We start from the raw sequence: 16,515 nt of genomic DNA, 5'->3' as shown, positions 1-16,515 counted from the left end.
CCTATTTATCTACTTGCACTTTGACGTGCTTTTGAACTGATAGGTTGGCAGGAGTGGGGACCGAGCAACAGGAGCTCACCCAGTTGCGGGGATTCGAACCACCGACCTTCTGATTGACAAGCCCTAGGCTCTGTGGTTTATAATTAGTAACACATTATTTGCTACAATACTAATCTTACTCCAAGTTTTACTGTAGGTTCATCGGATCCACTCAGATTAAAGTTGTAGACATCGTCCCTATCAAAAGAGATAAAACTCTGTTCAGTATACTCTTCATAATCTAAATTATTGTACTTGAATGAGGTGGCGCTTTACTTACATAAGGTGCCCAGTAGTTACGTTTAGCAAAGTTGTAGTTTTTAAACTTCTAGAACTTCTGCTCTGACTTTTTTTCTAGGCATAAAAGAAGAGTTAGCAAAAAAACTGTATAGTGGCATTAATACTCCTCCTCAACTCATGCAGTCCTCTTTTACTTCAACAAGACTTATTTAATTATATGAATATTTAAAAGTTGCTTTTTGGCCTCATAAGGTGCCCCCAAATAGGTTCAAAAACTTAAAGATGAAATATCACTGAGGATATCAGTAATTATTAATAAGTGGTTGAGTCAAACATTAAATTTACTATATGAATGTATTTTATTCTTACATATTGAAACAATTTTAGAACAAAATTTTAATATACCTCTTTGTATAGAAAAACAACATACCTTGCAAACACTGAAACCTGATTTATTTAAAGATGTGCTGTAAAAATAAGTAAAAATAATATATTAAATCTATTTCATACCAGAAAATTCATTAGTAAAAAACATTTGCTTTAATGCCATGTTTTAGGGGAATTAGGTAATATAGAAATTAAAGCAAGATCAGTAAAATGTTGTAATTCTAAATAAATTACTAGCCTGCAAGTAACTACTATAAAAAGAAAATATGTATAGAATACCTCCTGTTAGCAAAGAACTGGCACAATTTTCTTGTACTTTTTGCACCATCCATTCCTTTGTATCGGTTGCTGATTTTACTTAGTAACATTTCTGTAGTTTCCATCATTTCTTTTTGTTTTGCTTTCTGTAAGATTTTGAAAATAATTTGTTAAATTTACCAGGAAATCCGATTACTAAAATAGTACAGCTTCTACAGCACCGGTCAGAAAGTCAAAGGTTTCTGTATACTAGTAGGAAAATGAAGAACATTCATGCAACACACAGGAAATCTCTGCTCCACTAAAGCCATTTGCAGTTATGATATTATCAGCAGTAAGGAGATAAGTGTGCATAAAGCTGAGCAAAAATGGTTTGGGAGTTATTTACTGGAGTTTATCAGGTGGATGAACAAGAAAGCTTTTGAATGGAATCTTTCCAAAACTTTTTTTTTAAACAAAATCCAGCAAACAAGCAAGCTTCTCCCCCATTCACATTAGTTCTCTGTAGAATTACAGGGTATGTCTCTTCCTACATTTTATTTTGTAGATTCAGGGCTGGAATCAGAGTCAAGGATGGTGGAACTGTAGCCCAACAATATCTGGAGGGCACCATGTTCACTATCCCTGCTGCAGACAGTCTCCGTTAAGTGACAATAATTTTAAACACGGGTTTAGGTACCAGGGCACTTGTAGATGCAGTCAACTTTAATGATAACATTTATGAACACTTACCAATTTTAAGGAAAAATATCTTTTGAAAGTGATAATGTTTAGCAATTCACAACTTTAAAATAATATTTTAACCTAAATAGATTTTATGATATCTGTATGTCATGGTTTGGTTGAACACAGAGGAGTGGTGGGAGAAACTAGCTGGGGAACCCAGTCCAGAGTGGTGGTTGGACAACTATAACCACAGGGAGAAGAATGGGAAGAGGTGTCAAAAGGGTAACAGGGCTCAGTGAGTTGGGAGCTGTGGCAGACAGACAACATGAATCAAAGGCAGAAGCTGAAGCAGACAAGTGGGAAGAGGGAGGTTCAGAGGCAGAGATGAGAGTAATGGGTATCTCCACCCCTCTGCTGCAATAAACTCCCCTTCCTCCTGAACCAGAAGAGGTATGAAGCCAGAAGAGGTATGCAAAGGCATAACGGAAGTTTTAAATGGGTGGCGTTTTACTGTGTTTTTAATATTTTGTTGAGAACCGCCCAGAGTGGCTGGTGCAACCCAGTCAGATGGGTGGCATATAAATATCATCATCATCATCATTTATTCAAGGCAGGCTGCACAGAGGTGCAGTCTCTGATTGCTTGAAGAAGCCCTGGAGGAGAAACGGATGGCTGTAGGCAGGCGGGACTTTTAGTCTCAGCAGCTGATTTCATGGAGTAGGACCTAAAGGGCATGAACTGCTGTGCTCATTAGGCCTGAAACACAGACAAGTTTGTGAAGATCATGTAGCTTTGGAACTGTGTGGTTTACTAACCAGCTTGGTGCGTGACACTGTACCAATTTGAAATCTTAACAAACTGGCAGGGTTCCTTGATGTAGTGATTATATACAACTTATTTAAAAAATCTGAAAAGTCATGACTATGATTTCCAAATAGAAAAGTAATTCTGAGGCTCCTTTGCCTTCTCTCATTTTACCTGATCTGTTTTCTTGTCAGTTCCTTTTCCAAAAGAAACATCAAAGCTAGCGTCATCATTGGTTTCCATAACGAATTCTGAATGTCTTGAACTCGTTGTTGCTTTAAGTGATATTTCATGTTTATCAGGAGCAAGCTTTATGCTGTTATCTTTTGATATGCTCTCATCCAAATGTTTAAAACTGTTCCGTGACTCTGTGCTCTTTATATTGCCAGTTTTTTCTGGTATTTTACTGATTTCATTGTATTGCTGCTCCACGATTTTTCCATAGCTGTGATGTTTGTTTTTCAGCCCTGGAGAAGGCATTTCAAATACTGACGTGAACATTCTTGGCTTGACAGCTTTACTACATGAATTAGGACCTAATATACACACATACACAAAATGAAGTTAAAAATGGGATTTTAAGAAAAACCTGATTTAACACTTTTAATAAATGAAGTAAAAGTTTAACCTTGATAGTCTGTATTTCCCAGTGAACTACTATTCTGCTTGTTACAATGTGATATTATCTGCTCAGGTACCCAACACTTCTGTTTTTTCCGAGTTCTAGCTTCTGCAACAGAATTTTCCAGAATGCCAGGTAACCTAAATAAAGCAAATGGGGAGAAAATCCTACTTTTATCACTACTGTATGTGGTTGTCCCTCCCTGCTTATTAAGAGGCTTTGTGAATCATAGGTCTGTGAAGTTTTGGGCTCTATTGCAATGAAAAGTGCTCCAGAAAAACACTTCTCTTTTTTTCTTTGAACCTAAGGCCTATAGACTACTGTGAACCAATTGCTCAGAAGCCGCAGAGCTAACCTGATTGTCTGTATAAGGCAGAGTAAAAAACTTTAAGGTTCCTCGCCTCCAGGAAACACATAAAATCTGTTATGAGTGGCCTGCCATCTTCCTGAAGAAATGCAAAAGCCACTGGTGTCTGCTCTGCTCCCCTGCAAAAAATGTGGAGGCTTTGAAAGAGTAAGCCTGACTTTCTCAGCAAACAGCAATGCCTTCTCCCAAAGCAGTGCTCTTAGACACAAAGTCATCTACTGCTTGCCTGGCAAGTAAAAGCCTGGCTACGATGGGAAAGTAGAAGACACAGAGACTATGCCAATTAGTTTACTCTCAGAAGGGCAGTTATCTACAGAAAAAACCCCACCTCTTGAGTGACAAACCTGTAAAGATGGAAAAACACAACCAATGAAAACAAAAAGACAGAAGTATAAGGAAGAAACATAGATAAAATAAAATATAAAAGGGGGGGGGAGTTCATTTTTTTTCCTTCACAGAGAAAATACTTAGCAAAGAGCAGTTCTCCAAGCAAGTTCCTGCTGGGGTGGTGAAAGGAGAATAGAGTTAGAAGATGGGAGCCATGCATGCCCATTGAGGGTGGGGGCAGCAGGGCAACCACCAAAACTGTAAGCTAGCTTTAGAACGTAACTGAATTATCTTTGCATGGGCAAATAACTGGCCTGTGTGACTGTGCAGGAGCTACAAAGAAGAACTCTTGCACTAACTAAATGCTAACTCTTTAAGAGTTCTTTTTAAACCTAGTAAGCAAGGCGTAAGGAAGGCCAAAAGAAAATATGATAATAAATGAAAGCCAAAGTTTCCAAGCCATAGGCTGGAAGGGATTTTGGACCCCTGCTAACATCCATGTTTTTGCTTGAGAGAAAAGATAACTGATGATAGGCCTATCTAAAGACCTCCTGACATGAAATCAGAGCCATCCACCAGAGTATTCTGCTATCAGTACTAGTTAACATTTAGATTGACTGTTTATAATTTATTTCCATTACTTACAATGATTTGTCACTTCTTTCTACCAGCTGAGAATCAGGAACAATATCCATCAAATCATCTAAGTGAAATATAGACATAAAATTAGACTTAAAATCTTCATCTTGTTAAAGATTTTCCATCCAAATTTTATTCCTTTTTAGAACATTTTTAACCTACTCTTCAGCTGCAAGAGCTGCATACAATCAACTGAAATGAGACAAATATGAAAATAATTTAAAAGTAAAAATAGTGAAACGTGTCAAGCAACTTGCCTGCTTTTTGTTTTTCACTGGTGTTTAAAACTTCTTCCTCATAAGGCATGTTTTCAACATTTTGAATATGAGCTTGCTGTATATAAACACAATAAAAAAATATTGATGTAATTAGCATGCATTTATTTTCATGACAGTTTCTCAAATATTGTTCAAACTGTTTCACAGGTTCAAGCACAAAATACATAAACTCTCAAAGATCAATATCACATAAAACATTTTTTTAAAAACTTACTGTACAATGCATGCAGTACATGCACACTCAAGGGAAATCCTATTGAGTTCAATGGGATTTATTTGCAAGTAAGTGTCAATGGCCAGGACTAATTAAAAGGAAATTGATATGTTAGGTAACGAAAAAATCAACAGCAGACAGACAAAAAAGCATCTTCCTCCAACATATTCCTTCACTTTGGGGCTTTGGAGCAGAACTGATAAAGTCCGAGCTCAATGAAGGTTGGCTGGTTTGACATGCACATACAGAGAGTGCTATAAAAATTAGCCTTTTATGTTTGCATTTGTCTGGAATTTAATGATGATCTATTCTGCAATACAGTTAAGCAGTCCAAAGTCCACTCAGTCTTGATTTATTAGATGTATTTTAACTACAAATTAAGCTTCTGAAAGGGAGCGAACATTGTGCACAAGGATTCAGTAAGAGCAAAAATAATAGCTTTGAGATTTCTACCTGGCTAAACTCAAAGTGTAGGCCAGCTGTCCCATAGCAATGTCATAAATCCTTGGCCAATGTGTTCTCCAGTATCACAAACCTGGTCCCAGCCAGCCCACCTAAGAATGGGCAGCTCTTTGCCAGCTTCAACCAGTACTATTGTGCGGTTTTGAAGCTTCCATGTGAGTCTACCCTAAGTTACACAAACATATAACTACCTTTTTTGCAGCAGAATTATCCTTTCTTACAGACATGGTAACCGAAGATAGAGGCACATAATCATCTTCTTGATTGAAATTCACTGCTCTTTCCTCAGTTATTGAGAAAATATCAGTTCTTCCCACAGAGCTCGTCATTTTAAGAGGTGCTTTAACTCTGCCTTTCAGTGGAGTTGCTGGAAACAAATCCACATTTGCGTTATTTTAATGAAGTTTGCATGTTCTGTGTTGTTTGTGCCAAAACTGCAGCAAATGGGCTTACTACAACTTGGATATTGAACAGAGCAGAACTATTAGTCTCTCTGTTTTAATCTTTAATCTGGAACTCATAACATGCCATGGGGATCTCACACTATACCTCTTCTTGCTTCAATTACTTGTGGGAACCACAAAAACCTTGGAGTCCCAAATTCAATTTAAAAATAGAAAAAATGTTTATTTACAGAATCAATATGGAGGTCAGCATGTAAAATGACATATGTGAAGTACCAAATGCAATGTTTACAGAAGATTAAATTGTTTCGTTCAAATAAAGAGATTAACACAGGCTTCCCAGAACCTGTTGGCTGAACCAAAAAGTTATACTTTAGAATAGGATTAGAGACAGATATAGGCAGAGAGCAGGAATGTTACTGTGAACATTTCTTTTAGTCGACATGCAGGATACATTCAGAAAACTAAGAGTTAGTCATCATCTAGGTCAGGTAGTAAGGGACGCAGGTGGCGCTGTGGGTTAAACCACAGAGCCTAGGACTTGCCGATCAGAAGGTCGGTGGTTCGAATCCGCATGACAGGGTGAGCTTCAGTTGTTCGGTCCCTGCTCCTGCCAACCTAGCAGTTTGAAAGCACGTCAAAGTGCAAGTAGATAAATAGGTACCGCTCCGGTGGGAAGGTAAACAGCATTTCCATGTGTTGCTCTGGTTCGCCAGAAGCGGCTTAGTCATGCTGGCCACATGAACCGGAAGCTGTATGCCGGCTCCCTCGGCCAATAAAGCGAGATGAGCGCCACAACCCTAGAGTCGGTCACGACTGGACCTAATGGTCAGGGGTCCCTTTAGGTCAGGTAGTGGGCACATGTTCTGTTTTGGACATATCACTCAGCTCCAGAGTCTCTGCCCCTGGTTCTGACCATGTCTGAGCTGAAGTCAGAGTCCCAGAGCATAGTCATGGCACAGTAGGGCTGTCACATTCTAAGCTTTTAAGAGCCAGGTGTAACTGAGCTGGGGGGGGGGGGGATTCACATTTAAGACGACAGTGACTTTCCTTAAGTCAGCAACTTGGGAAACATTAAAGATCATATTGGAAAGATTTGCCAATACACTTTGAAACTCAACCTTACAATAAAAGTGCTTTAAAAAATAAATCCTATTTCAAATATAAGCCTACTACAGGCACAAAACAATATTGAGGTCCACTTTCATATTATGCTGATCTCTTAGTTTCAAGTACATTTCATAAAAAGCTATTGTCAATATAAGAATTTGGCAAATCTGCAGCTGATCAAGCCAACTATTAGGACTACTGTCTTTAAGGAAAATCTGTCTCCCACCATAAGAAATGTAACATTAAAAGGTAAGAGGAATACTGATGAACTTGCTTGGTTTTCTAGATTGGAATGTGTATGGGGGTCAACTCTAGTGTTGAGAGACAGTGTGATGTAAGAAAGAGACAGAAAGCCCAGGAAGATCTGGATTCTAAAACCGGGTTGAGGGACCACAGTGTAGAGGTCAAGCACATTCTTTGCATGCAAAAAGTCCCATGTTCAACTCAATCCAACACACTTCCAGTTAAAGGGGTCAGGTATAGGTGATGAGAAAAACTTCTGTCTGGAAACATGGCTATTACCAGTCAAAGTAGACAATACTGGGCTAGATGGACATACTTATAATCCAGTTTCCTATGCTCTTAACCCACCTCTTAGCCAAGAAGCTCACCTTGCACCACTCACAAAATCTTATTTCTCTCATAGAGGTATTTTTGGGGGCTGGGCAGAGGGCTGGGGACAGAGGGCATCTCTTCAAAGGGAGGACAGGTGTAAAGATTTATTACAGTTAAAAGTCAACATATAGATTTAACCATTTATTGACTTTAAAAGCTTAAGACTCTGCTACTGTAATTTGATAGTGCCGCCTTTGAAGAGTACTCAGTATCTATAACTGCAATTTGCCTGATGACAGAATGGGCCATCAAAAGCATAGATGACTATAACTTTCTGCCAACAATGCAAAATGATTTTGACTATTAAGTCATAAATCACTGGATTCCTAGTTGAGGCAACTTTGCACAAAATGAGGCAATTTTCAATTACTTCTGCAACAATTAAGATCAAAGCATCGCCTGATTTCAAACTACCATGAATCAATATAAAACAGAAAAGGCACACATTACTGTTCTCTGGCTTCTCCATAATTATGGGCTCCCCTCCCCAGAGTTTTGCCAGAGCCTAGCCTGTGTCCTACATAAATGAATAAGAAAATGCTTGTGGAAACCATTAGCAGGCTCAATAAAGGAGGCCCGTTATTTGAGGTACATAAAAAGCAACTACTGGCTGATAAAATTCAAATAAAAAGATGCTTCATTGCGACTTAATGCTGGAAAGTGCTGAATACAACATTAACATTTGAGATTTAGGAGGAACTATATATTCTATTAACATCAAAGGTCCTCACATATGCACAATCATCTTTCTTTGATATATTTCACATGAAAGGAGGCATTAAAGAAAGTCAAAAGATTAAAATCTTTAAGGGTGCAATGACTTATGTTGCTTCTGGTGTTACTGTTTTATGCCTTATTTTGGATTTGAATCTTTTTCCCCCTTCAAACAGCTACACTAGCAGGAGGATATCCTCACCTCACTCGGTTTGCTTTTCCTACTCACTCCATAAGGCAGAGCTGTTCAAACAAGGCAACAAGTATGCCCTCTGTGGAGAGCACTTTTCTTGAGTGTTTCCTGGGAGAGCAGTAGCTCCTGCAACTTGAGGAGTGGAATAAGGCAGAAAAACAGAGAGATGGAAGGAATGGACTGCTTTCACAAAGGCAGGAGAAAAAACTGAGGAGATTCACTACACCTCCTACAATTCTGCTCTCCTGCCTCCATCATAGCTTGTAATCATTACCCAACCCAGTTAACACTTCCTTAACCCACGGAAATGACTTCTTTTGCGCTTTGTGGTGGCTGAGGAATCCAGGAACTTCTTGGCATGATTCTAAAAAGCTGTTACGGCTGCTTTTGGTCCTAAAATTGTGGGGGGTGCCCTCTATAGACTGTAGCAGAGAGCATGAGATCACATCTAGTAAAGGCACCAGGTGTCAGGTCTGAGAGGCTATTCCCATTGAGGGCTGACTTTGGTTTAACAGCGTGACACAAGGTAATGTGGTCCCCAACTGTTGTCCTAAGACCTGCACACACCCAGTGGCAAAACTCCAGATGGAGCAGTATTGTCCTAAAAAACTGTGCTTTTGAGCAGCATGAAAGGCTTGAACCCCTGCCTGTAGGACTGGGAGTAGTGTGGCCACTGTGGTCTGAGTCACCAGGGTTCAAGAAGCAGTGTTATGTCATCTTGTCATCTTATGATGGGTGTTGAGGGCTCATTTTGATCTATGTGAATTCATAAGCCCATTGTTGCAGGCAGAGCCCTGATTGGGGGATATCTGCCATTTTTGTACAGTTTGGGGGTTTTCTGAGTTGTATTTTTCCCTTGCCTCCTAGGTTAAGCATATATGTCTGCCAACACAGCGGAGTTGTATCTCCCTCACACCTAGCATAACTGGACTGCTGGATTGCTCTGCCCAAAATCTTATAAAGGGTATTTTATTCCCCTGTCCCAGATGTTGATAGTAATTGTTGATGTGTTATAAAAACAAGGCATTTTTCATAGCAAATACAACAGTAAATTACACCTTGCAACATTGCATCTAACTTACAAGTATTAACTGCTGGTAATGGACTTGGCATAGACAACCTGGCAGCAGACAGCACCACCATTGATGCCTCAGACACTTTCCTTTTACCTGGATTAATCTTGAAATAAAAGAGAAAAGCATAATTTAAAATAACCATGCAATGTAATATACATAATTTTCCTTTGCACTTTATTATACAAATTACCTTGGATTTAACCGTTTGAAAGTCCCCCTTATTAAGTTTCTGATTCAGATTTTCCTGTGTCTGAAGATAGTGATGTGGTGGGGAATGAGTATCTTTATCTTCCAGTGGTTTACAGGAGTTTTCTTCCAAAGGAGATACTTGACTTTCTGGTACAATAACCTGTTCAGTATTTTTTTAAAAAATAAAATCCCAGTTCAATACTAATCAATTTATTAAAAATATTTCAGATAAACTTAATGGATAAAAGGATAGAAGGGAAGGCTTTGATTTTGGGTGCTTTTCAGTTTAGAAAAAAAGGCAAGTAATGGGGAGCATGACTGAGGTGTATAAAATTATGCATGACATTTGGAGTAGGATTAGAACACTCACATGCAGAATCTGAATAAAATAGTAGCCCCAAAAGTATTTTGTTTAAAATGCACACATGCTAACATCCAGCTGTTCTGCTGGGATTTAATGTGAATGGATGAGTCACTTTTAGGCTTTTGAATAACAAGGTTTTCATGAGAAAGACTTGAACAGATAAAGAAATTATAAAATATACACCATCTCAGACAATAATGCACGCCTTCCATATTTATTAGTCAGAAGCTTACTTTTAATATTACCCCATTATAAACTGAAATACAAACCTGTGATTCAATTTCATCAAAAATGACATGTACTGTTGTTTTGGCAACTGACATAGTATTCTTCTTTGTAAATCCCTGAAAAATTTAAATAGTAAATATTTCACAATACAGTGTTACCTCGGGTTACATATGCTTCAAGTTACATATGCTTCAGGTTACAGACTCTGCTAACCCAGAAATAGTACCTCGGGTTAAGAACTTTGCTTCAGGATGGGAACAGAAATTGCGCTGCGGTGGCAGCAGGAGGCCCCATTAGCTAAAGTGGTACCTCAGGATAAGAACAGTTTCAGGTTAAGAACATACCTCCAGAACGAATTAAGTTCTTAACGCGAGGTACCACTGTATAACAGAAAATACAAAATTAAAATAATTTATAGTAAGTAGGGAAAACTTTATTTTTGCAGTTTCGGCTCTTTACACAAAGAAAGAAGGCACTTTTTAGGTTATAAAGGGCTTTTTATGAGACCTCTTTTTGTGTTTTCTCTTGGGCAATGACTAATTCACAATCATTGTTGTGAGGGAAACCATCAATAGCGATCTGAAAAGCTTTCCCTTTTGCTTTTTGTCATTTCCAACTCACTGCAAATTGCTTCCGCTTGTTCAGGACACTTTCAATAAAAGTGCATATGCATTTTTGTGTGAGGACAGTATGTTTGAATTGTTGTATCACATGTTAGCTTAAAGCCTTATATTAGACCAGAGTTCACTAACACAGCACCCATAGTGCCACAGCACCCACAAGGACTTTTACTGGTGTCCCTCAGCAGGGGCCTCAGATTGCTGAACTTTTATTTAAAAAGAAAGTCTCCAGCCCTCCTAGAAAGTATGTGATGGGGCAAAATGTTCAGCTACCTTCTATGTGATTTCTGTGAAATGAGAGACTATGGTGCGTCTACCTTATACAGGTGACTCAGAAAATTAGAATATCGTGGGAAAGTTCATTTATTTCAGTAATTCAACTTAAAAGGTGAAACTAATATATGAGATAGACTCAGGACATGCAAAGCGATATATGTCAAGCCTTTATTTGTTATAATTGTGATGATCATGGCATACAGCTGATGAAAATCCCAAATTAAATTGTGTCATCAGCTGGTGTTGGTCCACTGTGCTTCATTAAGTCCAGGGTCAACACTGCCGTCTACCAGGAGATTTTGGAGCACTTCATGCTTCCTTCCGCAGATGAGTTTTATGGGGATGCTGATTTTATTTTCCAGCAGGACTTTGGCACCTGCCTACACTGCCAAAAGTACCAAAACCGGATTCAATGCCCATGGGATTACCAGTGGCGTAGTGTGGGGGGTGCAGGGGGGGCCGGCCGCACCGGGCGCAACATCTGGGGGTTAGGGTTAGGGGGCGCAAATCCATGGGTTAGGGGGTGCAAATTACTTGACTTGCCCCGGGTGCTGACAACCCACGCTACGCCACTGGGGATTACTGTGCTTGATTGGCCAGCAAACTCGCCTGACCTGAATCTATGGGGCATTGCCAAGAGACAGATGAGAGACATGAGACCGAGCAATGCAGAAGAGCTGAAGGCTGCTATTGAAGCATCCTGGTCTTCCATAACACCTCAGCAGTGCCACAGGCTGATAGCATCCATGCCATGCCGCACTGAGGCAGTAATTGATGCAAAAGGGGCCCAAACCAAGTACTGAGTACATATGCACGCTTCTACTTCTCAGAGGTCCAATATTGCTCTATTTGCAGTCCTTGTTTTGCTGATTTCATTTAATATTCTAATTTTCTGAGATTGTTAATTTGGGGTTTTCATCAGCTGTACACCATGATCATCACAATTATAACAAATAAAGGCTTGACCTATCTCGCTTTGCATGTCCTGAGTATCTCATATATTAGTTTCACCTTTTAAGTTCAATTACTGAAATAAATGAACTTTTCCAAGATATTCTAATTTTCCGAGTTTCACCTGTATATTCTTCCTGGTACGGAGGAATGCTTCCTGTTACTATTAGACAGCAGCAGTATGTATGTATGTATGTATGTGCGTGTGAAATTAATATTGTGTGATCTCCACAATCAAGACCAGGACATAGCTGACTTCTAATGGTAAGCATAAGGTGATTGGGGATGGCTGTCTCTAGTTTTGTGTTCTGCCATGCCCACACCCATAGCAGCAATTTTGTAACCAGTGCCCCCAGTACTCTCTCAAAAATTGAAATGTGGTCCAAAAATGTTTGTGATCCCTGTATTAGACTGTTTCTCATTTAAAAGGTAATTTATAGTACCGGTACATTTCTATTCTTTCCCCCATTTTGCTCAACACAAATCACCACTACTTTATTCTGCGGCAGTTTCAGAACTGGAAAACCCTAGCTTAATTTGGGACAAGTGCTTGCATGTGGTGTTCATTTAGGAATAACTGGCAATACATAAATAGAAACAGAACCAACTATGAAAAGAACTATAATCACTAAACAATGAAACGTCCATTTTTGTTTCAGTTGCTAGATAGAGGATAGATGAGAAAGGAAATTGGTTCGCTTTTACCTGACGTTTATAGGCACCATAAACCTTCAACGCTGCATCCACAATTTCCAATGCCGAATCAAAATGCAGTATTATTTTCTCTCCTTCTTGGATACCCACAGACATTGGATTGTGTAAATGTATTGTCAACAATTTCTTGTTGTCTTTCTCTAGGCAAAAATGAAGCGTGTTCATATTAAATTGTTATTACTTATATGTTAATTATTTGTAAAAATTGCAGAAGCATGCAGCAGTCAAATAAACTTTAGGGTTGTTGTTTTTTAAAGAAAGAAATGAATAATGATCACACCATTGGTTCATTATGAATCCCATCCTTCCCTTTTAATAGAAGCAGTAACTGTGAATAAGAAATAAATTTATGTGCGCAATACCTTCAATAATGTATGTTTTTACTTCTTCTTCAGGAATGCAAACAGTTTCCCACTGATGACCCTAAAAATAACATTTGATGAAAAGGGATGAAAGTTCTTACTGTATTTTTGTTTGCTTGCATAATATGGTGTTAAAAGGCATACATTTCAAGTTAACAACTAGTTCTCCTGGAGCACTAGTTTTCCTGGAGGATCGTGGACTAGCATGTCAACCAAATCTCTAAGTGATCTGCCAGTTTTTTCTGTTACAGGTGCCACTTTCCACTCACTTTTGTATACCTGCTCCCTTCCCCCAACTATCCAAAGTGGGCACGTGGGCTAGGAAACTTGGTATGTTTGATTGGACACATCAGCTGGGGGAGGAGCAGGGCAAGGACTATAAAAGTCCATGCACCCCCTTGCCAAACCTAGTGTAGTTTTGAAAAAAGTCTACATCTACTAAATCCACTCAGCTACTCTAATGTACCTTCATAGCAGAGCTTAACTGATTTTCTTTGAATACTGAACTATCCCTAAAAAATTATTACAATATACAATAAGAAAACTTAACCTACACCATCATCCGCAGCAACGTAGAAGGATACACTTTTGCTACCAGTATTAAAATCAATCCAAAATTCTTCAAGGTTGTCATCTGCTGGGATCTGTAGCTAAAGGAAATTCAATCCAAATATAAAATCATAAATGCATGTATAATGGTGTAAGATTTCTTACTAAATACACAATAGTTTTATTGAACAGGTAAGGCCTGTATACTCAACCCTTTATCTTGCACATCATATTCAGAACTTCATTCCTGGTCCCCTAAAACCATTGTTCCCAATTACATTTGAAACAGGAAACTGTAGTGTTGTGTTAATTTACTAACCAGGATCAAACTGTTAGTAAACCGACATCAAAACATAGTTCTCCATTTCAGAGATAACGGGGAACTGTGACTAAGATGCCAAGAGGACAATGTTTAAAAGGAAGAGATGTGGGGGAGCACACTAGTCAAACACTCATTTCAACATTATTAAATTTAATAAACTAGGAATGCCAGGTCCAAATTGGCCCAGAATTTTATGTTGATGTCAAATCTCCAATGTCATAATAACTCATTTGCCTTTTCATTCCAAAGAACCTTTAATTTTTTGACACTCTATCAAACACATATCTCTGTTTCAATTTTAAACAAAAACACCAATAGTTCTAATAAAACAAAAGATACACAAGACAAAAGAAATGAACTTACCTCATGTTCACAAAGCATAGCTGATAAACAAGGATAGGTAAAAACCCTGTCAAAAAAGTATTTACAGAATGAAGATATGTTCATTTCCCACCTCATCAATCACACAGGTAATTGTTCCCACTTTTCATTACCTTTTCAGATGGGAAAAAAATAAAGTCCTGCTTATGGACAAAATATTTCCTAAAAATGTTTATATATATTTTCCCCACCGGTTAGAAGATTCTATTGGAGAGATTAAGTTTCTTGCCTCAAACAAAAGAAGGAACAAACTGCAAAAAGTGGGTACCTGTCATATCTTAACAAGATTGCTTTTCCACTAAGAACCAGCAGCCACAATGACACTGCTGTTCTGGGTTGCCTGAGCAGCTTTCTGATATTTTGCAGACTTCAATAAGAGTTTTCTGCAGAAAGCAGTGACCCGTTGGGTAATCTGACTACATCCAGTATAGGGCCTTATCAAACTGCCAATCTTGGCCTGGACGCAGTTTAGCAGCCAGTGCAGATCCCACAAACAAGGTGTTATGACCTTATGAAAGGTCAAATCATAACTGCATTTGTATATATCCAATGTTGCATTCTTCTCCAATTAAAAAAGTGTTTTCCATTACTATTCTTATTAATTACATTTCTATACCGCCTGACATCAAACGATCTTAGGGTGGTTCATTGCTAACTTCATACCTTCTTTTGTCTCCAAAAATGCCATTCACCTGGTTAAGGAACTTTCTGCAATCCTGTTAAGGAGAAAAGCAGCTTAAGTATTGCAATCATACCTTTGCTTTGAAATACCCAGTATTTGAATGTGACTTACTGTTTCAAACTCAGAATCCTTAATTTCTTTAAATGCATTACTAACAAACTCCATTGAAAACCATTGGCTTGCCAGTTCTCGCCTCTGTTTTTCTGATGTCATTCTGCACAAAGCTTCTGTAATGGCAACTTGGAGGTCATAGTCTATAATGCACAAGAGGAATATTAGCATAAAACCTCCTTCCAGGGATAAATATTACATTGGCTAACTAGTTGCTTTAATTTTAAAAAAATGATACAATGTATGATATATTGCATAAAGGTAATGGGTTATGATAGCCATGTAGCTATCTGGGCTATTGAGAAACAAACTGGGCTACTGAGAAACAAAAAGGGAGCATGAGTATGATTTGGGGGACCTCAAGGTTTGCAGAACTAGGTATAATCTTTAGAGGGAAAAGCCTCTAAAACAGCCCAGTGAAGAATGAGCATACTCAGTACGGTTTTTTTTAAAATATGAAGATGCTTCATGACTAGAGTCCTTGAGTGCCAATGGGGATCTCTTCTTCAAAGAGTGGAAAAGGGCAAATTTTAGATGCCTCGGCTTGAAGATGAAGAAAACAACACCTAGCAGATTGTGAAAAAGCTGAACTTGAATACAGCTAGATATTAACATGAAGTACATATTTTGAATAATTGTTATCTACATAATTGGCGAACAGAGAATAAGAAGAGCTCTCTCTTTGGTTTTAGTTACTTATCTTACATTTCTATGATCTTTAATTATTGTTTTCTTTCTGTTAATTCTATCTATATTTCTGTTTTGATTTTTGAAGTTCCCTATCTTAAATTAAAGGAAGATACATACAGGAAAGTGATGGAAGGGTCTTGCATGAGAGGCAGGGTAGAGAGGATCTCCCAGTGTGAGAAGCTGGAGGAAGAGGGGAAAGCTCCCAGATGAGAGCCGGGAGGGTTCTTTTTAGGTGTGAACTAAATGCTTTTGTCAAATTAATGTTCATGTTCAAATGCAATTCTTTATACTGCTAACACTGTCAATATGGGCACAATGGCAAAACTACTCCTATCCTCTGCACTTACCCCCAGCTTCCAAAATTCTCTTTCCCATATTATTCCTGCAAAACAAAATATTATGATTCAGGGTTTGTTTGTTTGTTTGTTTTTTAAAAAATTATATACTTTTGTTTAATGATTTGTGCATCCCCTTCATGGTGATATCCACAATTAAGAATATCTTATTCCCAAAAGTCTTCTTTTCTGTTTATTTTTGAGCTGATTTTGTAAAAATAAAAATAACGTTTGGCCCCTCTTTATCAGGAACACTTGAGGCACTGGGTATGTTTAGCCTGGTAAAGAGGAGACAGCGAAGATATAATAGCCCTCTTCAAATATCT

At 38.3% G+C, this 16,515-nt stretch overlaps 1 protein-coding gene across 1 annotated transcript in view; it reads right to left on the bottom strand.

Annotated features, from left to right (window-relative positions):
- SYCP2 (synaptonemal complex protein 2) overlaps nucleotides 1-16,515 on the bottom strand; it is a 51,001-nt gene that overhangs the window by 24,682 nt on the left and 9,804 nt on the right. Inside the window, exons 9-27 of the mRNA XM_083744102.1 lie at nucleotides 16,202-16,236; nucleotides 15,165-15,307; nucleotides 15,035-15,087; nucleotides 14,354-14,399; nucleotides 13,674-13,769; nucleotides 13,120-13,180; nucleotides 12,749-12,897; nucleotides 10,238-10,312; nucleotides 9,606-9,764; nucleotides 9,422-9,518; nucleotides 5,495-5,670; nucleotides 4,607-4,682; nucleotides 4,356-4,413; nucleotides 3,023-3,156; nucleotides 2,569-2,861; nucleotides 946-1,070; nucleotides 710-746; nucleotides 320-393; nucleotides 180-237 (exon numbers count right to left, since the gene is read on the bottom strand). Coding sequence (XP_083600228.1) covers nucleotides 180-237; nucleotides 320-393; nucleotides 710-746; nucleotides 946-1,070; nucleotides 2,569-2,861; nucleotides 3,023-3,156; nucleotides 4,356-4,413; nucleotides 4,607-4,682; nucleotides 5,495-5,670; nucleotides 9,422-9,518; nucleotides 9,606-9,764; nucleotides 10,238-10,312; nucleotides 12,749-12,897; nucleotides 13,120-13,180; nucleotides 13,674-13,769; nucleotides 14,354-14,399; nucleotides 15,035-15,087; nucleotides 15,165-15,307; nucleotides 16,202-16,236 — 1,945 coding nt within the window. The remainder of the gene's footprint in view (nucleotides 1-179; nucleotides 238-319; nucleotides 394-709; nucleotides 747-945; nucleotides 1,071-2,568; nucleotides 2,862-3,022; nucleotides 3,157-4,355; nucleotides 4,414-4,606; nucleotides 4,683-5,494; nucleotides 5,671-9,421; nucleotides 9,519-9,605; nucleotides 9,765-10,237; nucleotides 10,313-12,748; nucleotides 12,898-13,119; nucleotides 13,181-13,673; nucleotides 13,770-14,353; nucleotides 14,400-15,034; nucleotides 15,088-15,164; nucleotides 15,308-16,201; nucleotides 16,237-16,515) is intronic.

This window comes from Podarcis gaigeae (genome assembly GCF_964106915.1).
Source record: "Podarcis gaigeae genome assembly, chromosome: 6".
Taxonomy (NCBI): domain Eukaryota; kingdom Metazoa; phylum Chordata; class Lepidosauria; order Squamata; family Lacertidae; genus Podarcis; species Podarcis gaigeae.
This window is presented reverse-complemented; position numbering and strand designations above follow the sequence as displayed.